Source organism: Oreochromis aureus, linkage group 20 (genome assembly GCF_013358895.1).
Source record: "Oreochromis aureus strain Israel breed Guangdong linkage group 20, ZZ_aureus, whole genome shotgun sequence".
NCBI classification, from domain to species: Eukaryota; Metazoa; Chordata; class Actinopteri; order Cichliformes; family Cichlidae; genus Oreochromis; species Oreochromis aureus.
Window position 1 is genome coordinate 36144238 of NC_052961.1, and position 18325 is coordinate 36162562.

The window sequence follows — 18325 nt, forward strand, 5'->3', positions numbered from 1 at the left end:
GTCGGGGCAACCAGCTCTTGGAAGCAGGGTTCATACTTCTTCCATTAAGTAATTTTGGGGTTCACAGTGCTCACTGTGAAATCTTTCTGTGCAATTCCCCGAAATCTGTGCCTCGACACAATTTCTTGGACTTTGGTTTTGAGTTTGTGCTCTGACAGCCTGAGTGTGTGTATTTCCAAATCAACTGAATTTACCACAGGTGGACTCCAATGAAGTTGTAGAAACATCTGATTCACTCATGATCTGATCTCATTTTAACATTATGTGCCATTGTGTGTCAAATTTTATGGTGAAAAATGAATTTAATCCATTTTGGAGTAAGACTGTAACATGACAAAATGTGGAATAATTAAACTTGTGTTAATACTCTGTAGATGTGCTGCACGTGTGGTGTATATGGTATCCACTGCTACCATGAGGTATTAAAACCACCAGACACCTGGAAACGTAGTGTTTGGTTTATTATATATAAGAAGCAGGTAAAGCTTCGGGTCAGGGTGCTGCCTCACTGCGGGGGGTCTTCATGCTGACTCCCCTGATGGATGTCTCAGTTAACACACATACAAATAAGTTACCAGGTAAACAGTGAAACTAATCAAACACCATGTTGAGTGAAGGTGAAATGCCAAGACATCTGCCTGCCAGGTGAGGTCAGATCCCTGCCATGCTGAAACTTAAACACAGAAACAGGCCTACGCTCTTAGTGTTGCCATGTTCCCAGTTTCTGATGGTCACATAGCATCTACGGGTAGGTCTGTTTAATAATGACTGGGGTGTTCTGGTTGTTTGAATCAGATGGTTGGTACAGTACCGTAATATTACTGTCATCTCACACCTAAAGTAAAATATTTCACATTAAACTCCAACAAAGAAAAGGAAAAGCAACTCATGTGATTCATGGAACACAGAATAGGGCGGAATGTGGGAAAACAACAACAAACAAAAAATGCTAACTTATTGTGCACACACACATTTTCTGCAGTTTCCATCTTTGGCCCCTCGGTTCATCAAAGCACCATCATTGCTCCCATTCAGCTTCTCTTTCTGTCGTAGCAGAGGCATCTGGATACAGATTTCAGTTCTATCCTGTTGAATTACACTTTTATACTTGCTCACGGCGCACGAGTACATTCCCCTCAAAACATTTCGCTTTCATGAGTGCGTCACTGAAGTTTTCACTGCTAACAGAAAACAGGACACCCTGTCTTTAAATCTCATTTCATGTATAGAAACTCCCGCCCTGCTGTCAGAGAGCAGCTGAATATTGATGCTTTACAGCATTGTTTGATGTTTGAGCTGATGAATGGTAATGAATGGTCTCTATATTATTGCATAGTGCCTGTTCTGATGAACCAGGCTCATCTATGAGGGTATGTCTTAGTTGTTGGAGAAAAAGTAACACATCATCTGCATAAAGACTGATTTTAATGCCCTTAATCACTAAAGCCTGTCTGATTGATGCTGTGGTTTGATCAAAATTGCAAACAGTGAAGGGCAGAGTGGGCATCCCTGCCTGGAGCCCCTCTGGAGACAGAAGCTGGGGGATGTTTGCTCATTTGCCCTGACACAGTGTTTATGAAAGAGTTTCCAAAAGCAAATGTGTGTAAAGCTGCAAATAAAAATTCCCAGTTAACTCTGTCAAACACTTTTCTGCATCTACAGACAATATTGTGGTTTCAGTGTTTTTACTACATGAGTAGAAATTTGATACTAAAGCCTTAAACACACAGTCAGATAAGGGTAATCCAAAGTACACCAAATATAACTCAGTCATTCAGCTCAGATTTATTTATATAGTTCCAATTAACAACAACTGTTCCCTAAAGGCGCTTTATACTATAGGCTACATCCCGACAGTATAAAGTCATTTGGTTGGTTTGGATAACAGTTTGAGCATCACAGGCTGACAGGAGAGACAAAAAGAAAAATCAGTTCCTAAAACACAAAAGGAGCTACAGCACCGGAGCGCTGTTAGCACTTCCTGTTGAATTCAGATCATGCTCATGTTACTTTAACAGCCTCAGGTACTTTGTAATGTGAGCATACAGCACTAAACACTTTTATAATGCTGTATGCACAAGTCCTTCTTGTACTCAGGTGCTTGGAAACGATCCTTAATCAAGTTTTTGTCAGCCACAACATTAAAGCCATGTGCCCAGTGCTGTGTAGCTCCACCTGAGCTGAAAACAGCTGTAGCCGAGGACCTCTGGTGATGTCACTTGGTCTCTGGTTCTGAGACATTTATTTAGTAATGCTCAACATTTTTAAGCTGTAAGTAGATTTAATGTTGGGGCTGAATTTTGTATAGCTTCAATTATTTCATCAGTCCATGCATTAGTAAAATTCTGTACTTTTGTATAGTTAACTTGATAAAAACCAACCTTTCACATATTCATATTGTGACGAACCGCTCTCTATGAGCACTTCCTGTTACTCCACTCTGTTCTACCTTGTCACTTCTCTCGCCTGTCCTGCCTCTGAGTCACATCACAGGCCTACAGGAGGCGCAAACAGGGACGATATACACATGAAGGTCTACGTTTGCAGTCAGTCATATACGACGATGAAATGCTCTGTTAGACATTCTGGGACATGCAAGAGTGTAACTAAACAAAACTGTATGGTATTGATACACTCTTGTCACACTGTGTCATGTTGTCAATGGAACTAAGAGTAAATATAAAAGTTCTCGTGAACATTATTTAAAATTGAACAAACGTCACTCTAGAATATGAAACACCTCTGCTCATCTTCCTCTCTGTTCACAGCTCAAAATAAGGAGAAAAGCTGAGGTACAAAGTGAGAACTGGGACTATTTGTCTCCATAAATCATGACACGTTTTATTATCCAACTCTTTTTAAACCAGATCACATGTTTTGAGGACGCGCACTGAGCCAACCTGTGCTATTGAATTTCACTCTTTGTAATTTTGATCTTTTCAGATAGAAAAGACTTTTTTTGTTACCTGTGCATCACACTACAGATGACCCTACAAAAAGTCTTTTTATTTATATGCTGACACAAACATCTAATAGCAAGGCCTTGACTGCAGGTTTCACATGAAGAGGTGTGATTGGACAAACTGGAATTAGCAGGGACGATGTGGAATTGGACATGTTTAGAAGGAAAATATAAACATTCCCAACCAATCAGACTTGTTCATTTAAATCCAGATTTAGAGAATAAACTGACATTTATTCTGCATCTCTGCCACTAAAATCATGGTGATGATAAACACAGACTTAGACATCAGGACTTGAATATAATGAGTCTTTGTGTGGGTCTGTCTCATATCAAAAATAGTTTGCTTTAATGGAGAAGTACTACAAGAATTTGTACACTAATGATTTTGAACCTGGTTGATTTCCTGTCCAAACATTGCTACTAACCCCTGAGAGAATGATCACATCACTCTCCAACAACACAGGTAATCAGTGAGAACACAAAGCGTGCTACAAGTGTACAAATGACACGTGAGAAATAAATGAAATGGGACACATGTAGAAGAGTGCAGGTTGTCTGGCCTTAAACTGAATGTTGGAGGTTGATATAAAAACAGCAGTCCAGCAGCCTGACACTGTCGCAGCTATCATGGTTTCTGCCTGTGAGCTACGGACTCTCAGTCAGTTGCAGGGTTTTACCTCGGGAGGGCCGTGCCGAGACACGACACACACACACCCATCAGGTCTGACTTGCTTTAGAGCTTTAAGTCTATTGCGTCCAGCGTCCACCTCCTTGGTCTAGTTGACACGGATGCCTGAGATGAAGGGCAGCCCGGTGGGAACCCTTTTCTTGTATTCAACATAGTCCTCGGCAAAAAAATGGATAAGGGAGAGCTCCTCCTCCTCTATCCGCTCCCGGAAGAACCGCCAGCTGGCTATTGTGTAAGCCAGGATACACAGTGGGTTACACAGCATCACCTACAGCAGCCAGAAAAAGACAACAGATGTCAGCAACAACAAACAAACAAACAAACAAACAAACAAACAAACAATTAATTAAACTGAATTAAAAAAAAAAACAAAAAAACCCCAATAGCAAACCAAATAATCAGTGACTGAGGTCCGTGTACCAGCAGGAGTGGGACATTTAGGTCATAGTTAGTACTTTAAGAAATCTTTCATAATTCTACACAAAGTGTTCCAAAACATATAAACCACAAATGAAGCTTTTGAAACACTGACAGCTTCAATAAAGCAGCCGAGCAGCAATCCCTCATATCCTGTTCTGTGTCCGATCGCTCATATCTCCCACATCAAACGTTACGTCTTCTGAAATGTTTTTGTTTGTTTTAAGTTTGGATCTCAGAGTTAAATCTTGACAAATGTATTTTTTATTAATTGTTCACTATGTCCCTCCTACAAAGAACAGATGGTGTAAGGACCTTCTATGGCCCTGTCCAGCTCTTCTACAGTAACAGCCTATCAGTGCGACACAGCAAAGCTTCTGGCAATGACACAATCTGTATCATCACAGAGCAGCTGGACCACAGGTGGTACCTGCAGGCCACAGGCATTGCTTCATACTGCTAGCAGTGACACTGACACAGCCAAATGACAGACTAATTTAAAATAAATAAAATAAAATAGCCTCCACCTGTAAAACCTTCCTGTTTTGTTAATTTTTTAACTCCAAAGCAGCTGAAACGCAATAATCCCGTTACCTAACTGACCAGATCAATATCCCACGTTTAACTGACTTGATGCTATACTCTGATCAAACTGTGTTCCCTGTGTTTGATAAACAACAAGATAAAATGATCCTAATTGTAAAAATACACAGTATCAATATCCTAATGGATTTTCTTTTACCTTTATTATTGTAGTGGTGGAGTGCTGCTCATTACTCTTAGATATGACAGAGCTGTTAGATGCATAGAAAACTGCATCTAAATCATTTGAGATATATATTTAGATCATCTCAGGGTTTCTAAAATGTTCATTACAAATTCTGATTCAACTCACTGATGAACAAACAACTGCTGAGGATCAGATGCACATAAACAGCACTTGAAAACTAATAAGCCCAATTGTCTGTGAAGGTTCTCACTCATCCAGGTCATCGTAGTCAAAGGAGTTTGCAAAGAAAAGCGTCTGGACTTCTTTAAGTTGCTTGAAGACGTTTCACCTCTCATCCGAGAAGCTTCTTCAGTTCTAAGGTCAAATGGCCGAGAGTCCCAGATTTAAACCCAGTGGGGGTATCCCCCCAAAGAGGGACAAAGGACCCCCTGGTGATCCTCTAATCACATGCGCCAAGGTGTGAAAGCGGGTGGGGGTCCTAATCAGCCAGGGTTTCGGGTGAGCTCATTGTGAAACCTGGCCCCACCCTATCATGTGAATTCCTGAGGTCAGATGGCCCAGGATGTGAGTGGGCGTTAAGGCGTCTGGGGAGGGAACTCAAAACTGGATTATAGATGGCAGACAGTTGGTGTCGTAAACCACCGCCTCTGTTCAAAGATGGTCGCTCACAGTGGACATAGATGGCTTCTTTCACTCCTCTTTCAAACCATCTGTCCTCTCTGTCCAAAATGTGAACATTGGCATCCTCGAAAGAGTGACCTTTATCCCTAAGATGCAGATGGACTGCTGAGTCTTGTCCAGTGGAGGTGGCTCTTCTATGTTGTGCCATACGCTTGTGAAGTGGCTGTTTGGTCTCTCCAATGTAGAGGTCTGGGCATTCCTCGCTGCACTGTACAGCATACACCACGTTGTTAAGTCTGTGTTTTGGAGTTTTGTCTTTCGGGTGAACCAGTTTGTGTCTGAGTGTGTTGCTGGGTCTGAAGTACACTGGGATGTCGTGCTTGGAGAAAACTCTCCTGAGTTTCTCTGATACACCGGCTACATAGGGGATGACAACGTTGTTGCGTCTGTCTTTCTTATCCTCCCTCGCTGGTGTCTGATCTTCTTTTCTGTGCCTTTTTGCTGACTTTATGAACGCCCAGTTAGGATAACCGCATGTTTTCAGTGCTTCCCTTACGTGTGTGTTCCTTCTTTTCCCTCAGGCTTAGAGGAACATGTTCTGCCCGGTGGTGTAGGGTCCTAATTACTCCAAGTTTGTGTTCCAGAGGGTGATGGGAGTCAAAGAGGAGGTACTGGTCCGTGTGTGTGGCTTCCGGTAAACTTCAATGTTGAGGTTGCCATTCTCTTCGATGTGCACAGCGCAGTCCAGGAAAGGCAAACAGTTATCCTTAGTGTCTTCCCTGGTGAACTTGATGTTTTTATCCACAGCGCAATGTGCGCAGTGAAGGATTCCACTTCTTGTCTTTTGATTTTGACCCAGGTGTCATCTACATATCTGTACCAGTGGCTGGGTACTCTCCCTTTAAAAGAGCCAAGAGCCTTTCTTTCCACTTCCTCCATGTAAAGGTTGGCTACAATAGGTGACACAGGGGAGCCCATGGCACAGCCATGTTTTTGTCTGTAGAAGCCTTCGTTGTATTTGAAGTATGTTGTGGTAAGGCAGAGGTCTAACAGTGTGCAGATCTGATCGGGTGTGAAGTTGGTCCTGTCTTCCAAGGAGCTGTCTTCTTGTAGTCGTTTTCTGACAGTCTCCACTGCCTCCGTGGTGGGTATGCAAGTGAAGAGAGAGACTACATCAAAGGACACCATGGTTTCATCTGGATCCAGGGTAAGTTTCTGGACCTTGTCGGTGAAGTCGGTGGAGTTCTTGATGTGGTGGGGGTGTTCCCCACGAGAGGTGCTAGGATGGTAGCAAGGTGTTTCGCAATGTTATAAGTGGCTGAGTTTATGCTACTGACTATGGGTCTGAGTGGGACCCCTTCCTTGTGGATTTTAGGAAGTCCATAAATGCAGGGTATGGCATCCCCTGGATAAAGGCGGTGATATGTGAGGCGGTCAATGATTTTGTCTTTTTCAAGGTCTTGAAGGCAAGCTATAACTTTCTTTTTGTAGCTGCTTGTGGGGTCTCGTTTTAAAGCTTCGTAGGTGTTGTTGTCACTGAGGAGAGTAGTGATCTTTGTGTGGTAATCTGTTGTGTTCAGGACCACAGTGCACCTTCCCTTATCCGCTGGTAATATAGTGATGTTGTGGTCTTTGCTCAGGGAAGCGACGGCCTTCTTTTCTTGTAGTGTAAGGTTAGACGGAGGGACTTTGGCACTGGAGAGGGTGGCTGAGACTTTCATCCTGATTTGCTCTGCTTCTGTCTGTGATAATTTATTAATCCGTATGGCCGTTTCTGTGGCTGTGATGAGGTCCACTATGGGCAACTGTTGCGGAGAAATGGCGAAATTGAGTCCTTTGGCTAAAACCCTCTTTTCAGGTTCAGTGAGATTCCGGTCTGAAAAGTTCTTTACCCATTTCTCCCGACTGTCTTCAGGTGTGTTTTCTTCTCTGGGTTGTGTGGGTTCCGACTGAGGAGTGTGGGTTTTTGAAAGCAAGGTGTGAAATTTCCTGCGTTGTCTTTCTTTTCCTTGAGAGTGTTGGGCCCGCTGAGCCTTGTCCACAAACTTGTGAACCTCTTCTAAGGATTTGTCTAAGCTTCAGCGGTTGAATGATTGCTTAGATTCGATCAAACGTTGGATGGCTGCAAATTTCCTCCAACTCAACGAGGGGAAAACCGAAGTCCTCGTGTGCGCCCCTGATAGATTTCTATCGCAGATAGTGAAAGCCCTTGGTCCTCTCTCACTCTATGTTAAATCCTCTATCAGGAATCTAGGTGTCACCTTTGACTCCAGTCTCACATTGGATGGGCATGTCAATTCTCTGGTTCGGTCTTGTTTTTATCATTTAAGAAATGTGGCTAGGCTAAGCCCGATTTTATCTTGTTCTGAACTGGAGATTGCTATACATGCATTTATTTCGTCACGGTTGGATTATTGTAATTCGCTGTTCATGTGTCTTAGCAAAGGTTCTCTGGATCGTCTGCAGGTTGTGCAAAACGCTGCAGCTAGGCTTTTGACAAAATCCTCCAAGTACTCGCATGTGACACCATTGTTATCTCAGTTACACTGGCTTCCTGTTAAATTTAGAGTTGATTTTAAGATCCTGGTCTTGACCTACAGAGCTGTGCATGGACTGGCACCTGCCTACATCTCTGATCTGCTACATCCTTATGTCCCTAGCAGGTCTTTGAGGTCATCTGATCAGGGCTTGCTTGCTATAAAAATACTAAGAGGAGGACTAAGGGTGACAGAGCCTTTGCCAATGTGGCCCCGAGACTGTGGAACTCTCTCCCCCAAGCATTAAGAACTGTGGACTCAGTAGCTGTTTTTAAAAAACAACTCAAAACGTACCTTTTTAAAATTGCTTTTGGTTAATTATTTGCCTGTTTTATTTTCTCTTTTTAAATCTTTTTATGACTTTTAATCTTATGTGCAGCACTTTGTGATTCTGTCTTGAAAGGTGCTATATAAATAAAAATTTATTTATTTTATTTATTTATTTATTTAAGATTGGAGAGGGTAGAAGGGTTTCCAATTCCTGCAGAGTCTGGCTGATCTTGATCTGGAGGGCATCTATGGTGAAATGGACCTGTCTTATCCTTTCACTTAAAAGGTGATTCTGTGCTCTCTGTAGAATCAAGTCTGCTCTGTGTCCTCTGACAGTGGATCCAAGGCGCAAGCTCTTAGGAACAACTCTGCTTTGTCTGCATCTTAGGTTGAAACGAAGGTGGTTCCTATAATCCGCCAGTTTCCTTGATTCCCTTTCATACTCCCGTACCAGTTGAAGGGTGTTCCTCCCAAAATGTACGGCAATATGTCTGTGAAGGTTCTCACTCATCCAGGTCATCGTAGTCAAAGGAGTTTGCAAAGAAAAGCGTCTGGACTTCTTTAAGTTGCTTGAAGACGTTTGTAAGCCCAATTGACTTATTTATAGCTCAAATGGGCTTATTTACATTTTTTAAGAATTACATTCTTCATTTTTAAGAAGATCCATGACAGAGTGATCTCATTACATCACTCAGCGAGCTCTATTAACAAGCAATAATTAATATTCAAAAGAGAAAAAAACAACAGGTTTGAAAATGAACTGCTCATTGCAATTTCTAAAATGGAAACCAATGTTTTAAAGTTTACCAACATCTACCTCACAACCCTCAGGTCAGGGGCTCAGTCTTCTACTGGCCCATGTACAAAAATACTAATGCAATGTACCAAACACAAATTTTTATATTATTTTACTTTCAATGTGAAACATGTTACGATAGCATTGAAGTTGAAGTATATAGTAACCATTGTCCTTAATGTAAATATTTAAGAAAAATTGTGTATGTTTCTGTTCTGTGTCCTGTGTACTGTTTGTTTGTTTGTTTGTTTGTATATGTGTCTTTTTGGCTGCTGTTACAACCAAATTTCCCCTTGTGGGACAATTAAAGGATTATTCTATTCTATTCTATTCTATTCTAAGTTAATATGGTCTAGTGCCCCCCATGCCCCTTCTTTAGGCTCACCCCTGTTCACTTCCATGTAAAATAGGACGGTTGCCGTCAGCCTTCAGTAAACAGTATCATTTAAACATGCTATCAGACTAAGTTCACAGTTCATCTGCAGATTTTTCTGTGTATAAAACAAACAGTGGTGGATGGAGCTGCTGAGTTTGCTTTTCTTCATGTTGGAGTTTGTTGATCAGCTGCTTTGATGAAGGACTCCTGATAGTTTCTCCCAGTAAAGTTTTAATGGTGACCACAGGAACAGCGCTGCTGTTTTAGATGACAGAAACATGTTTTCTTTCACTAAACCTGAGCTCAGCGTCTCAGTTGCAGCTCCGCCTCTTCGCTCCTTGTAGTTTGTAAACAGACTCCACGTTAGACTGTGTGGGCTTAACAAACATTGTAAAAGATGGACGTAGCTTCCAGATCTGAAAGTATTTGCTCATCTGCCGTCACACACATATGAACTTAACTGACATCCCATTCTTAAACTACAGGGTTTAAGGATTTAGGATGTCGACCCACCCTGCAGCATAACAGCTTCAACTCGTCTGGAAGGCTTTCAACAAATTTAGGAGTGCGTCTATAGGAATTTTTGAACAATCTCCTAGAAGCTCATTTGTGAGGTTGGATGAGCCTGGTTCAGTCTCTCCTCTAATTCATCCCAAAGGTTGTCTGGAGAGCTTGAAAAGAAAGTGAAAAGACTTCTTTATCCCCAGAAAGTTCCTTGTGTTCATCTGGTCGTAGTGTTTACAGTGGGAGAAACATTCAGAGACTGAAGACTTTAGACATTTCACAGCTAGCTGCTAACCCACACAGAGCTTATAACACCTTCCTGCACTGAGAATACGAAGCATACGTGGCTACAGGACGTTTTCTTTGAGCTCAAACTTATAACATACACCTGGTAGATGGTTCGGATTAGTGTGTGATCACGTTCACATCATAAACTGTGATCCACAGTCACTCTGGAGTTTGGTTCTGTGTGGTTCCAAACAAACAGTCTCGGTGAGGCTGCTTTGGTCTGCACCTGAGCGTGTTCACACCTGCACAAACAAACCCCGCCAGGTGGGAAAATAAGCTGAAGTTAAACACTAATAACTGCTGCTGCAGCTCACCTGTGTTCCTATGCTCCAGTAGAACCAGCCCACATAGGAGGGGTGTCTGAAATAGGCATAGACCCCACTGGTGACCAACACATGGCTTTGGGCCTTCTCATTCTGGACAATGTGATTGAAGTTGGAACCAGCGGTCAACATGGCCGCCTTCCGTAATCCTTCACCACACAGAACCATGAAGAGACCCAAGAAGCTCAACCAACTGAGCTGCTTCAGTTCTATAAGAGAAAAGAAAGACCGATGAAATACTGGTGAACACATAAAAAGCCTCAGAGCGCAGATCAGGACCTGACCAGCTGCTGGTCTGCAGGTCAACAGGAAATCAGGGTACATCACTTCCTTTATTCAACAGAGGTGTGAGCACATTAGGTGTCAGTATGTTCCCATGAAAGGATCATGGCTGGCCTCTTTCTCCTTCCTTCTCTTTGTTATCTATTAAAAAGATAAGTAGATAATTACATTTCTTTGATGTTGATGGTTACATGAATAGCTGTTCATGCGTTTTGCATGTGGCCACAGGTTTCCAGCTAAACTATAAGGGTACTCAAACTTAACAGACATGTTTACTTCCTATTTTGAAATGCGAATCTCCAACCACTCTTTGGAACTGTTGATTGTCATACCCATGTGACAGCATGGAAAGTGACACACCTCTGGCAGCAGCCAGCATCATACTGGGTACTAGGACACAGCCAGAAGCTCTGCACATAGGCTGTGAGTCAGCCATGAATCCATTAGCCCATCCACACGCTCCACAGTCTGTATGTAATCTGAGATCATTGTTATTTCAGCATGAGCTAATATACTGGAACAGGCAACCTCTCTTCTTAACAGTTCTGAGTGGACTGAGTGCAGGTCATTACACAGATGACACACCAACCTGGAACGGTCAGCTTCTCCACAATGAACTCCACCCATGATGAGACAGCAGCCAGCGTGTACTCCACACTGTGGTTGAGCAGGAATGAGTCCAACGACAGGCTGCGAGGGTTGATGATGGCTGTTACCAGATACTCGGAGTAATGGAAGAACGACAGGGAACACATGTACCTGCAGAGAGACATGATTACTTCACGTTCAACTGTAGCCGGCCTATATTAGACAAAAACACATCCTGATGTCAACGTATACAATTTATGTCGAATTTAACCAAGAAAGTGTGACATATATATAGTTTTACACAACATAACAAAAGTACATACCAGCCAAAATGTGTCCAAGTGGTTTCAGAGAAGCTTATAATTAAACCACAGCCAAAGGTCACTCCCAAAAAGCAGGCTCTCACAGCAACCTAGAACGAGGACATGCTGTTAACCCAGGGCAGGCTGTGCTGCTGCATTTGTGCTCCAAGTCTGCTTATTTTTTCAGATATTTCTCTTTGCCCACTCTGCACTCACTTTTTCACTGTCCAGGTATTTAAAACTCATCCTTCACTATTACACCCGTCTGCTCCTCATTCACAAACATGTGTTTTGTCTTGCTTCTACCGACTTTAATTCTTCTCCTATCCAGAGCATATCTCCACCTCTGTCATATCTCCAAACTCTGTCCCACCTGCTCCGTACTCTCACTACAGATCACAATGTCATCTGCAAATATCAAAGTCCAAGGAGACTCCTGCCTGACTTCATCTTCAACCTGTGAACAAGCTGGGGGTCAAGGCAAATCCCAGCCCCACCTGTGGCTCAGATGGGGTCATGTACAGATCGATAGTTTGTTTTCCAGCTCCTCCAGTCTGAATGTCAAATGATCCTTGGGCAAGTTGCCCCCTGTGCATCTGCAATGCAGAGTGTGAGTGTGTGTGAATGACAGACAAGGCACTCATTGATAGGAAAACCGCTTGAATAAATGTGTGTATTATTGGATGAATTCGTCGTGTAGTAAAAAGTGGTTTGAGTGCACAGCATACAAGTACCAGACCATGTATCCCCCCGAACTCATTCCAGCTGCACACCTCACACACTTCTATGTCACTCCTGACTTTACTCATACAGTACCACAGTGTGTCTCAGAGCATCCTAAGATATGCTTTGTCTACATCCAGAAAGGCAGTAACTTATCTATACGTCTCCAATGCAAACATACAATCTGTAGGGGTCTTCTCAGTCTTAGTTCAAAAACTCTTTCCCATAGCTTCTTGGTAGAGTTTTCTCGCTCAGTTGTTACTACTGTGCTGCATATGACCCTTGTTCTTGAGAAGCAGTACCAGTATCCTCCTCCTCTATTTCTCAGGCATTGCATTAAACAATGTGTTTGCAAAGTCCACTGTCCTGCTCTCTCAGAGAGACCAAGACAATCCCATAACTCCACAGGTATGTCATGTGGACCAAGCGCCTTTCCACTTTTCATTCTATTTATAGCTGCCCTCACATACTCCTTGCTAATCCTATGCGCTTCCTAATCCTGTAACTGTCCTCCTTTCTCTCATTTTGTAATATATCACTGCCTCTTTCTCCATTCATCAACTCAAGGAATGCTGTATAAGTAAATTATATTAGATACAAACCAACACAGGACTAAATGAGCAGATTTCTGAATGGACTTCTGTATTACTTTCTTTTCACAGCACATAAAGTAACTGTTAGTACCAGTTATCGAGTTTAGGCATTTCAACTGTCTAAAATCAGCAAGTTCCTAAGCTTAATAGACTTCTATGTTTAGCACATCAATACCAACAGCCTCTCTCTTCTTTTGCTAATGAGATTAACTCAGTGTTAGCTGTTAACTTACTGTCAGGTAGCTACTGTTAGCTAGCTAGGCGACCCAGTTTGATAACATTAGCAGCAAGATTTAGCATTTAATATTAAATGGCGTAAAACTAGATTGCTATATTAACTGCAGGATGCCAAAAAACTGAGGTCACAAAAAATACGACTTCAGCATAAGATTCAGCACAAAAGCAGGAAGTTGGTAACCTTATGACAGCACCTACCTTGTACAGAGGTCCCTTGTATATCAGAAGTAAGAGGCCGTTAATAAGGGCAATATGAGAAGAAATCGCAATTTTCCCGGGAGTCTCGGTCAGATAATCAAAGACCCAGTCGTGACGTCCAAACCAGGTTCTGATCAGAGGGATTACAACCACGCTAAGCCCTAAAATAAAGCCATTTATACTTACTCTAGCCTCTAATACCAACTTACTGCCTGCCATGATGGAAATACTGTACGGTGGTAAAACGAGATATCGCGAGAACTAAATGACAATCTCGTGAGGTCATATGACTGCCTTTGTATTTTATCAGCTGCCAGTACAGAGGACCAGCAGAGTCATGCGGATCAAATAAACAATTTTGTGCTTTAATAATGAATTGTGCAATAAAATATGCGTTAATATATGCATTTTTAAATGATTTTATTATTTAATAATTAAATTGAAAATGAAAGCACTATTTATAAATTAATATTTCAAAATTGATTAAATATTTCAAAATGAAAATAAAATTCACAAACAAAGAATTAAACACTCAATAAAACCTCTTTTCAAAAACGATTTTCGAATTCCAAATTAAAATATAGATTTAATCCGGTACGTCCAACCTGCAGGGCGTTTTTAGCATTCTGATGTTTCGCATGTTTCTTACAGTTTGAAGCAGATCCAACTATAAGAATCAGCACTGAGCCCTGTTGCATTTCTACACAGTGTTAAAGTGATGACTGCAACCTACAGCCTTTAAAATCATGATTAAAATGCTGTCTGTAAACACATCAATCCAGATGCTACCCCTTTACTTCCTGATACTTAGAGTATCAGAAACTAAGACAGAGTGATTACAATGATAGCTGTCATTTGTTACTTCTTATATAGGAGCTATATGTGATTTTCCTTTTTGGGGGGGTTAATGGAACCCCATTAACCCCCAGTGTTTGGAATGCAAACACTGTATTTGCGCAGAGCTGTTGGGCATTCATCATTAAAAACAATCAACCAACCTCATGTGCTGGTGACAGGAATAGATATGCTGTGCAGGAGCACGGAGGAAATTGTCAAACAGGAAGCTCATACAATGATACTACAGTCTGAGTTGAAACAATTCAATTCAGTTTTATTTATACAGCGCCAAATCACAATGCGCCTCAATGCGCTTTATATTGTAAGCAGACCCTACAATAATACAACAGAAAAAATCCCAACAATCATATGGCCCTCCCTATGAGCAAGCACTTTGGCGACAGTGGGAAGGAAAAACTCCCTTTTAACAGGAAGAAACCTCCAGCAGAACCAGGCTCAGGGAGGGGCGGGGCCATCTGCTGCAACTGGTTGGGGTGAGAGAAGGAAAACAGGATAAAGACATGCTGTGGAAGAGAGACAGAGATTAATAACAGATATGATTCGATGCAGAGAGGTCTATTAACACATAGTGAGTGAAGAAGAAACACCCAGTGCATCATGGGAATCCCCCAGCAGCAATTATATCCTGTGTTGGTACAGGGCATTGAAGATGATAACAGTGGGTGGATTATATTCTTAAACTTAGTTACAGCACTTTCAGAAAGACATCTACTGTGATAAAGTCTACTCTCCACTGCTGTGTAATCAATTATTGTAAATGTAAATGTTATCAGGAAATGATCAGACAGCAGAGGGTTTTTAGGAAACACTGTTAAATGTTCAGTTTCTATGCCATATGTTAAAACAAGATCTAGAGTGTGATTAAAGTGGTGGGTGGGTTCTTTTACATTTTGAGAGAAGCCAATTGAGTCTAATAACAGATTAAATGCCATGTTGAGTCTGTCATTTTTATAATCTACATGATGTTAAAATCACCCACAATAATTATTTGTATTGGTACAAACAGTACAGAAGGGAGAAGATCATTTCCTCCATAGACTCCGGAGAAGAGAGAGTCTGCTTGTAGCCTTTGGTCAAATCCAGTGTCATGAAAAAACGGGCAGCGCCTAACTGGTCCAGGAGCTCGTCAACCTGTGAGACTTGGTTCACCTTGTGGCAGACAACACATAACCTTATACACTCAACTGTCTTCACCACAACAACTACAGGGCTATACAGTGAGCAGTGGACTCTTCTATTACAATTTTAGCATTTCCCCCAGTTTCTTTTGAACAGTTTGTTTTTTGGTAACCGACAGGACCGGGAAGGCACCGTCATGCCAGGGCGTGTTACAAATACTCTATGCTCTATGCAGCGGGGAGACAGGGTCTAACCAGCCATCACAACTGTGTTCAATCATGAATGAACTTACAAATCATGGATTTTAACATCTTACTCAGCCGCTCCACCAACCCGTCAGTCTGAGGGTGGTAGATGCTGGTCCAAATTTAATGCCCAGTAATTTAAGCGCCTTGAGGCCACTGATGTTGTGATTTGGCGCTATATAAATAAAATTGAATTGAATTGAATTAATTCCTTTAGTTTGCGAGACATGAACAAAGTGTCCCAGTCAGTCAGGATCTCTTTCGGGATACCGACTTGGTAGAGGACCTGAAACAGTGCCTGTGCCACACACTTTGTGGAAATGGTGTGCATCGGCAGTGCTTCGGGATATTGTGTTGCAGTTTTCACTAGAACTACTACAAAATGATATCCCTGTGCACTCCAGAGGAATGTTCCAATGACGCCTATGCCAACACGCTCAAACGGGATCTGCTCATCACAAATACCTTCTGGAATATCGGCCTTAATCTGGTGTTCCCACATTTCATCCAGGACACATCCTGAGTGCAGTCAGACGCTGCAGGATTGAATATAACATCATTATGTAAAAGTCCAGAGCCGCTGTGCTTTATCTGATAATGATGTGGAGTACTTGTCACATCACACAAACAAAGGTGGCGAAGTCCTTACAAAGTTCTGGATTTGGTGAGAGAAGAAGACATTCCTCTGAAAGTGCTGCTGGTGAAGAGTATGAGTCCTACTCATCCTACAGATTAGCTTCAGTCTTCCTGATGTTTCTGACATGAAGTCGCTCTCAGTGGGCCAACAGAACAACAGGACGGCTGTGATGAAACAAAGGGAGGAAGCTTCTGCAAACCTCTGAACCCAGGAAACCCAGTTTGGTCCTGATGCCATGAAACTGAACACCTCATTGCCAGTTATCAGTCACTTCAGCACAAAGAGCAAAACTAGAAAAAAAAACTAAGAAGTGTTGATTTTGTTCAGTCTGCTCTTACTCCACACAGTGATGACCCAGGAAATGATGGAGTGGATGTGAGTTACTGGCCTCAATTCAAAAGGGTTCATACTATGATACTCAGGAGTGTTGCACTGGCCGCTGCGCTCTGCTTCTACGTCATTTTTTGCAGCCGCTCTACGTGTTCCTGTCATTTTCAACTGTATCTCTCTGACTTTGTGTCCTCTGCGAGAATTTGCGTTGTATTATGTTCAAATGTTTAATAAAAACATGTACTGCTCCTTTATAAAGAAGAAAGCTTTGTAACTATCCTGACTAATGAAGAATGTGTCATTGAGGGATCTAAAGCCCGTGTAGCCCTGTGCATTAGTACCTACTTGGCTCGACTATACAGTACATCGAAGCAAGAATATACCTGCTGCTCGGTCTGTGGCTTAGTTAGTGTTAACCCTGTTTTTGTTTTGAGAGCAACTAAGTTTTGTACACAGTGTTTTGTAAGCAGCTTTGTCCATTGAAGCAGAAGGGGAAAACTCGTAACTTACTCCTGTACAGTCGTCTCTCGTTGATTAAACTAAGGAGTTAGGGGTAGCACTATTTTTGTTTCATGTTGGACTTAGGTAGCACTTTTTTTTAGAATAGCTTGTTTTGTTTTTCATTTTGACCGTGGTCAACACTGGAGTTTAGGTTTTGGTGTTATTTGAGCAGCAATAAACATCCCTTTGAATTCTGATTTTGCAACTGGCCTTCTGGTTTTGGGGCAGAGACGCCCTGTTAAACCTGTATGCTGTGCTACCGTACTCCGAGACTAGGCCTAACAATTTACTCGTGATTATCTACATTATTGTAGGGTCTATGTTACAATATAAAGCACCTTGAGGCGACTGTTGTTGTGATTTGGTGCCGTATAAATAACACTGAATAGAATATATTTTTTCTCATGTACAACTTTTGACATAAATACACTTCCATAAACTGCGTCTCCTGTTAACAATGAGTTAAGCTGACCAAGTGTGTGATTTCTCACAGATTAACGTCTATGATAAATTACTTGGTTGACTGAAAGTAATACATTTAAACATCTGTTTAATCCAACCTGTAGATATTGACACTTAATGTCACACACTGCTCAAGTCTTTCACTTAAGCTGATTTTTTAAATTAATATATACTTGGAGAGACACACCCAAGACAACGACTACACACACACACACAATTTATCCAATATGACTCTGGAATTTAAATATAAAATATTTTAAATGATTTCAACTTCAATCCACGTGTCAAAGATATGCAGCAGTAACATTAGTCCATTTGATGTTGCAATTTTCCAATAATACGGTTTTAAGTGTAGTGAGTTGTAACTCACTAATAGAATGATTTGAATAAAATTCTTCCACTACTTGACAACCAATATTTTTGGTAACAACATCAATATTTACTTAACTATACATAGAAATATTTTAATTCTTCAGCCTGGAAGGAATGTAGAGTGCAGACAGGCAGCACAGATGATTTGTTATGTATGTTAGGTATCATTTGATCTGATCTGAATTATTCTTGTGAAACTGTTAAATAGTGGAGGAAGGTGTGTGTGTGTGTTGGGGGCAATCTCTGCTTTCTATAAATGTAATTCTAAAGTAATGCTAATACTAATTATTTTCATTGGTGTATATTGCTTCGAGCATTGCTGGAAATACAAATGAAACTCAGGTCATGAGAATATTTCATCAA

The 18325-nt window shown here is 41.5% G+C and overlaps 1 protein-coding gene across 1 annotated transcript; it reads right to left on the minus strand.

Moving 5' to 3' along the window:
- Nucleotides 1–1762: 1762 nt before the first annotated feature.
- On the minus strand, nucleotides 1763–13695 carry icmt (isoprenylcysteine carboxyl methyltransferase). The gene is made up of 5 exons (XM_039604847.1): nucleotides 13439–13695; nucleotides 11709–11797; nucleotides 11387–11556; nucleotides 10507–10724; nucleotides 1763–3921 (listed from the first exon to the last, which is right to left on the minus strand). The coding sequence occupies exons 1-5, from the start codon at nucleotides 13655–13657 to the stop codon at nucleotides 3742–3744; spliced, it is 876 nt and encodes a 291-aa protein (XP_039460781.1). The 5' UTR covers nucleotides 13658–13695; the 3' UTR covers nucleotides 1763–3741.
- Nucleotides 13696–18325: the final 4630 nt, after the last annotated feature.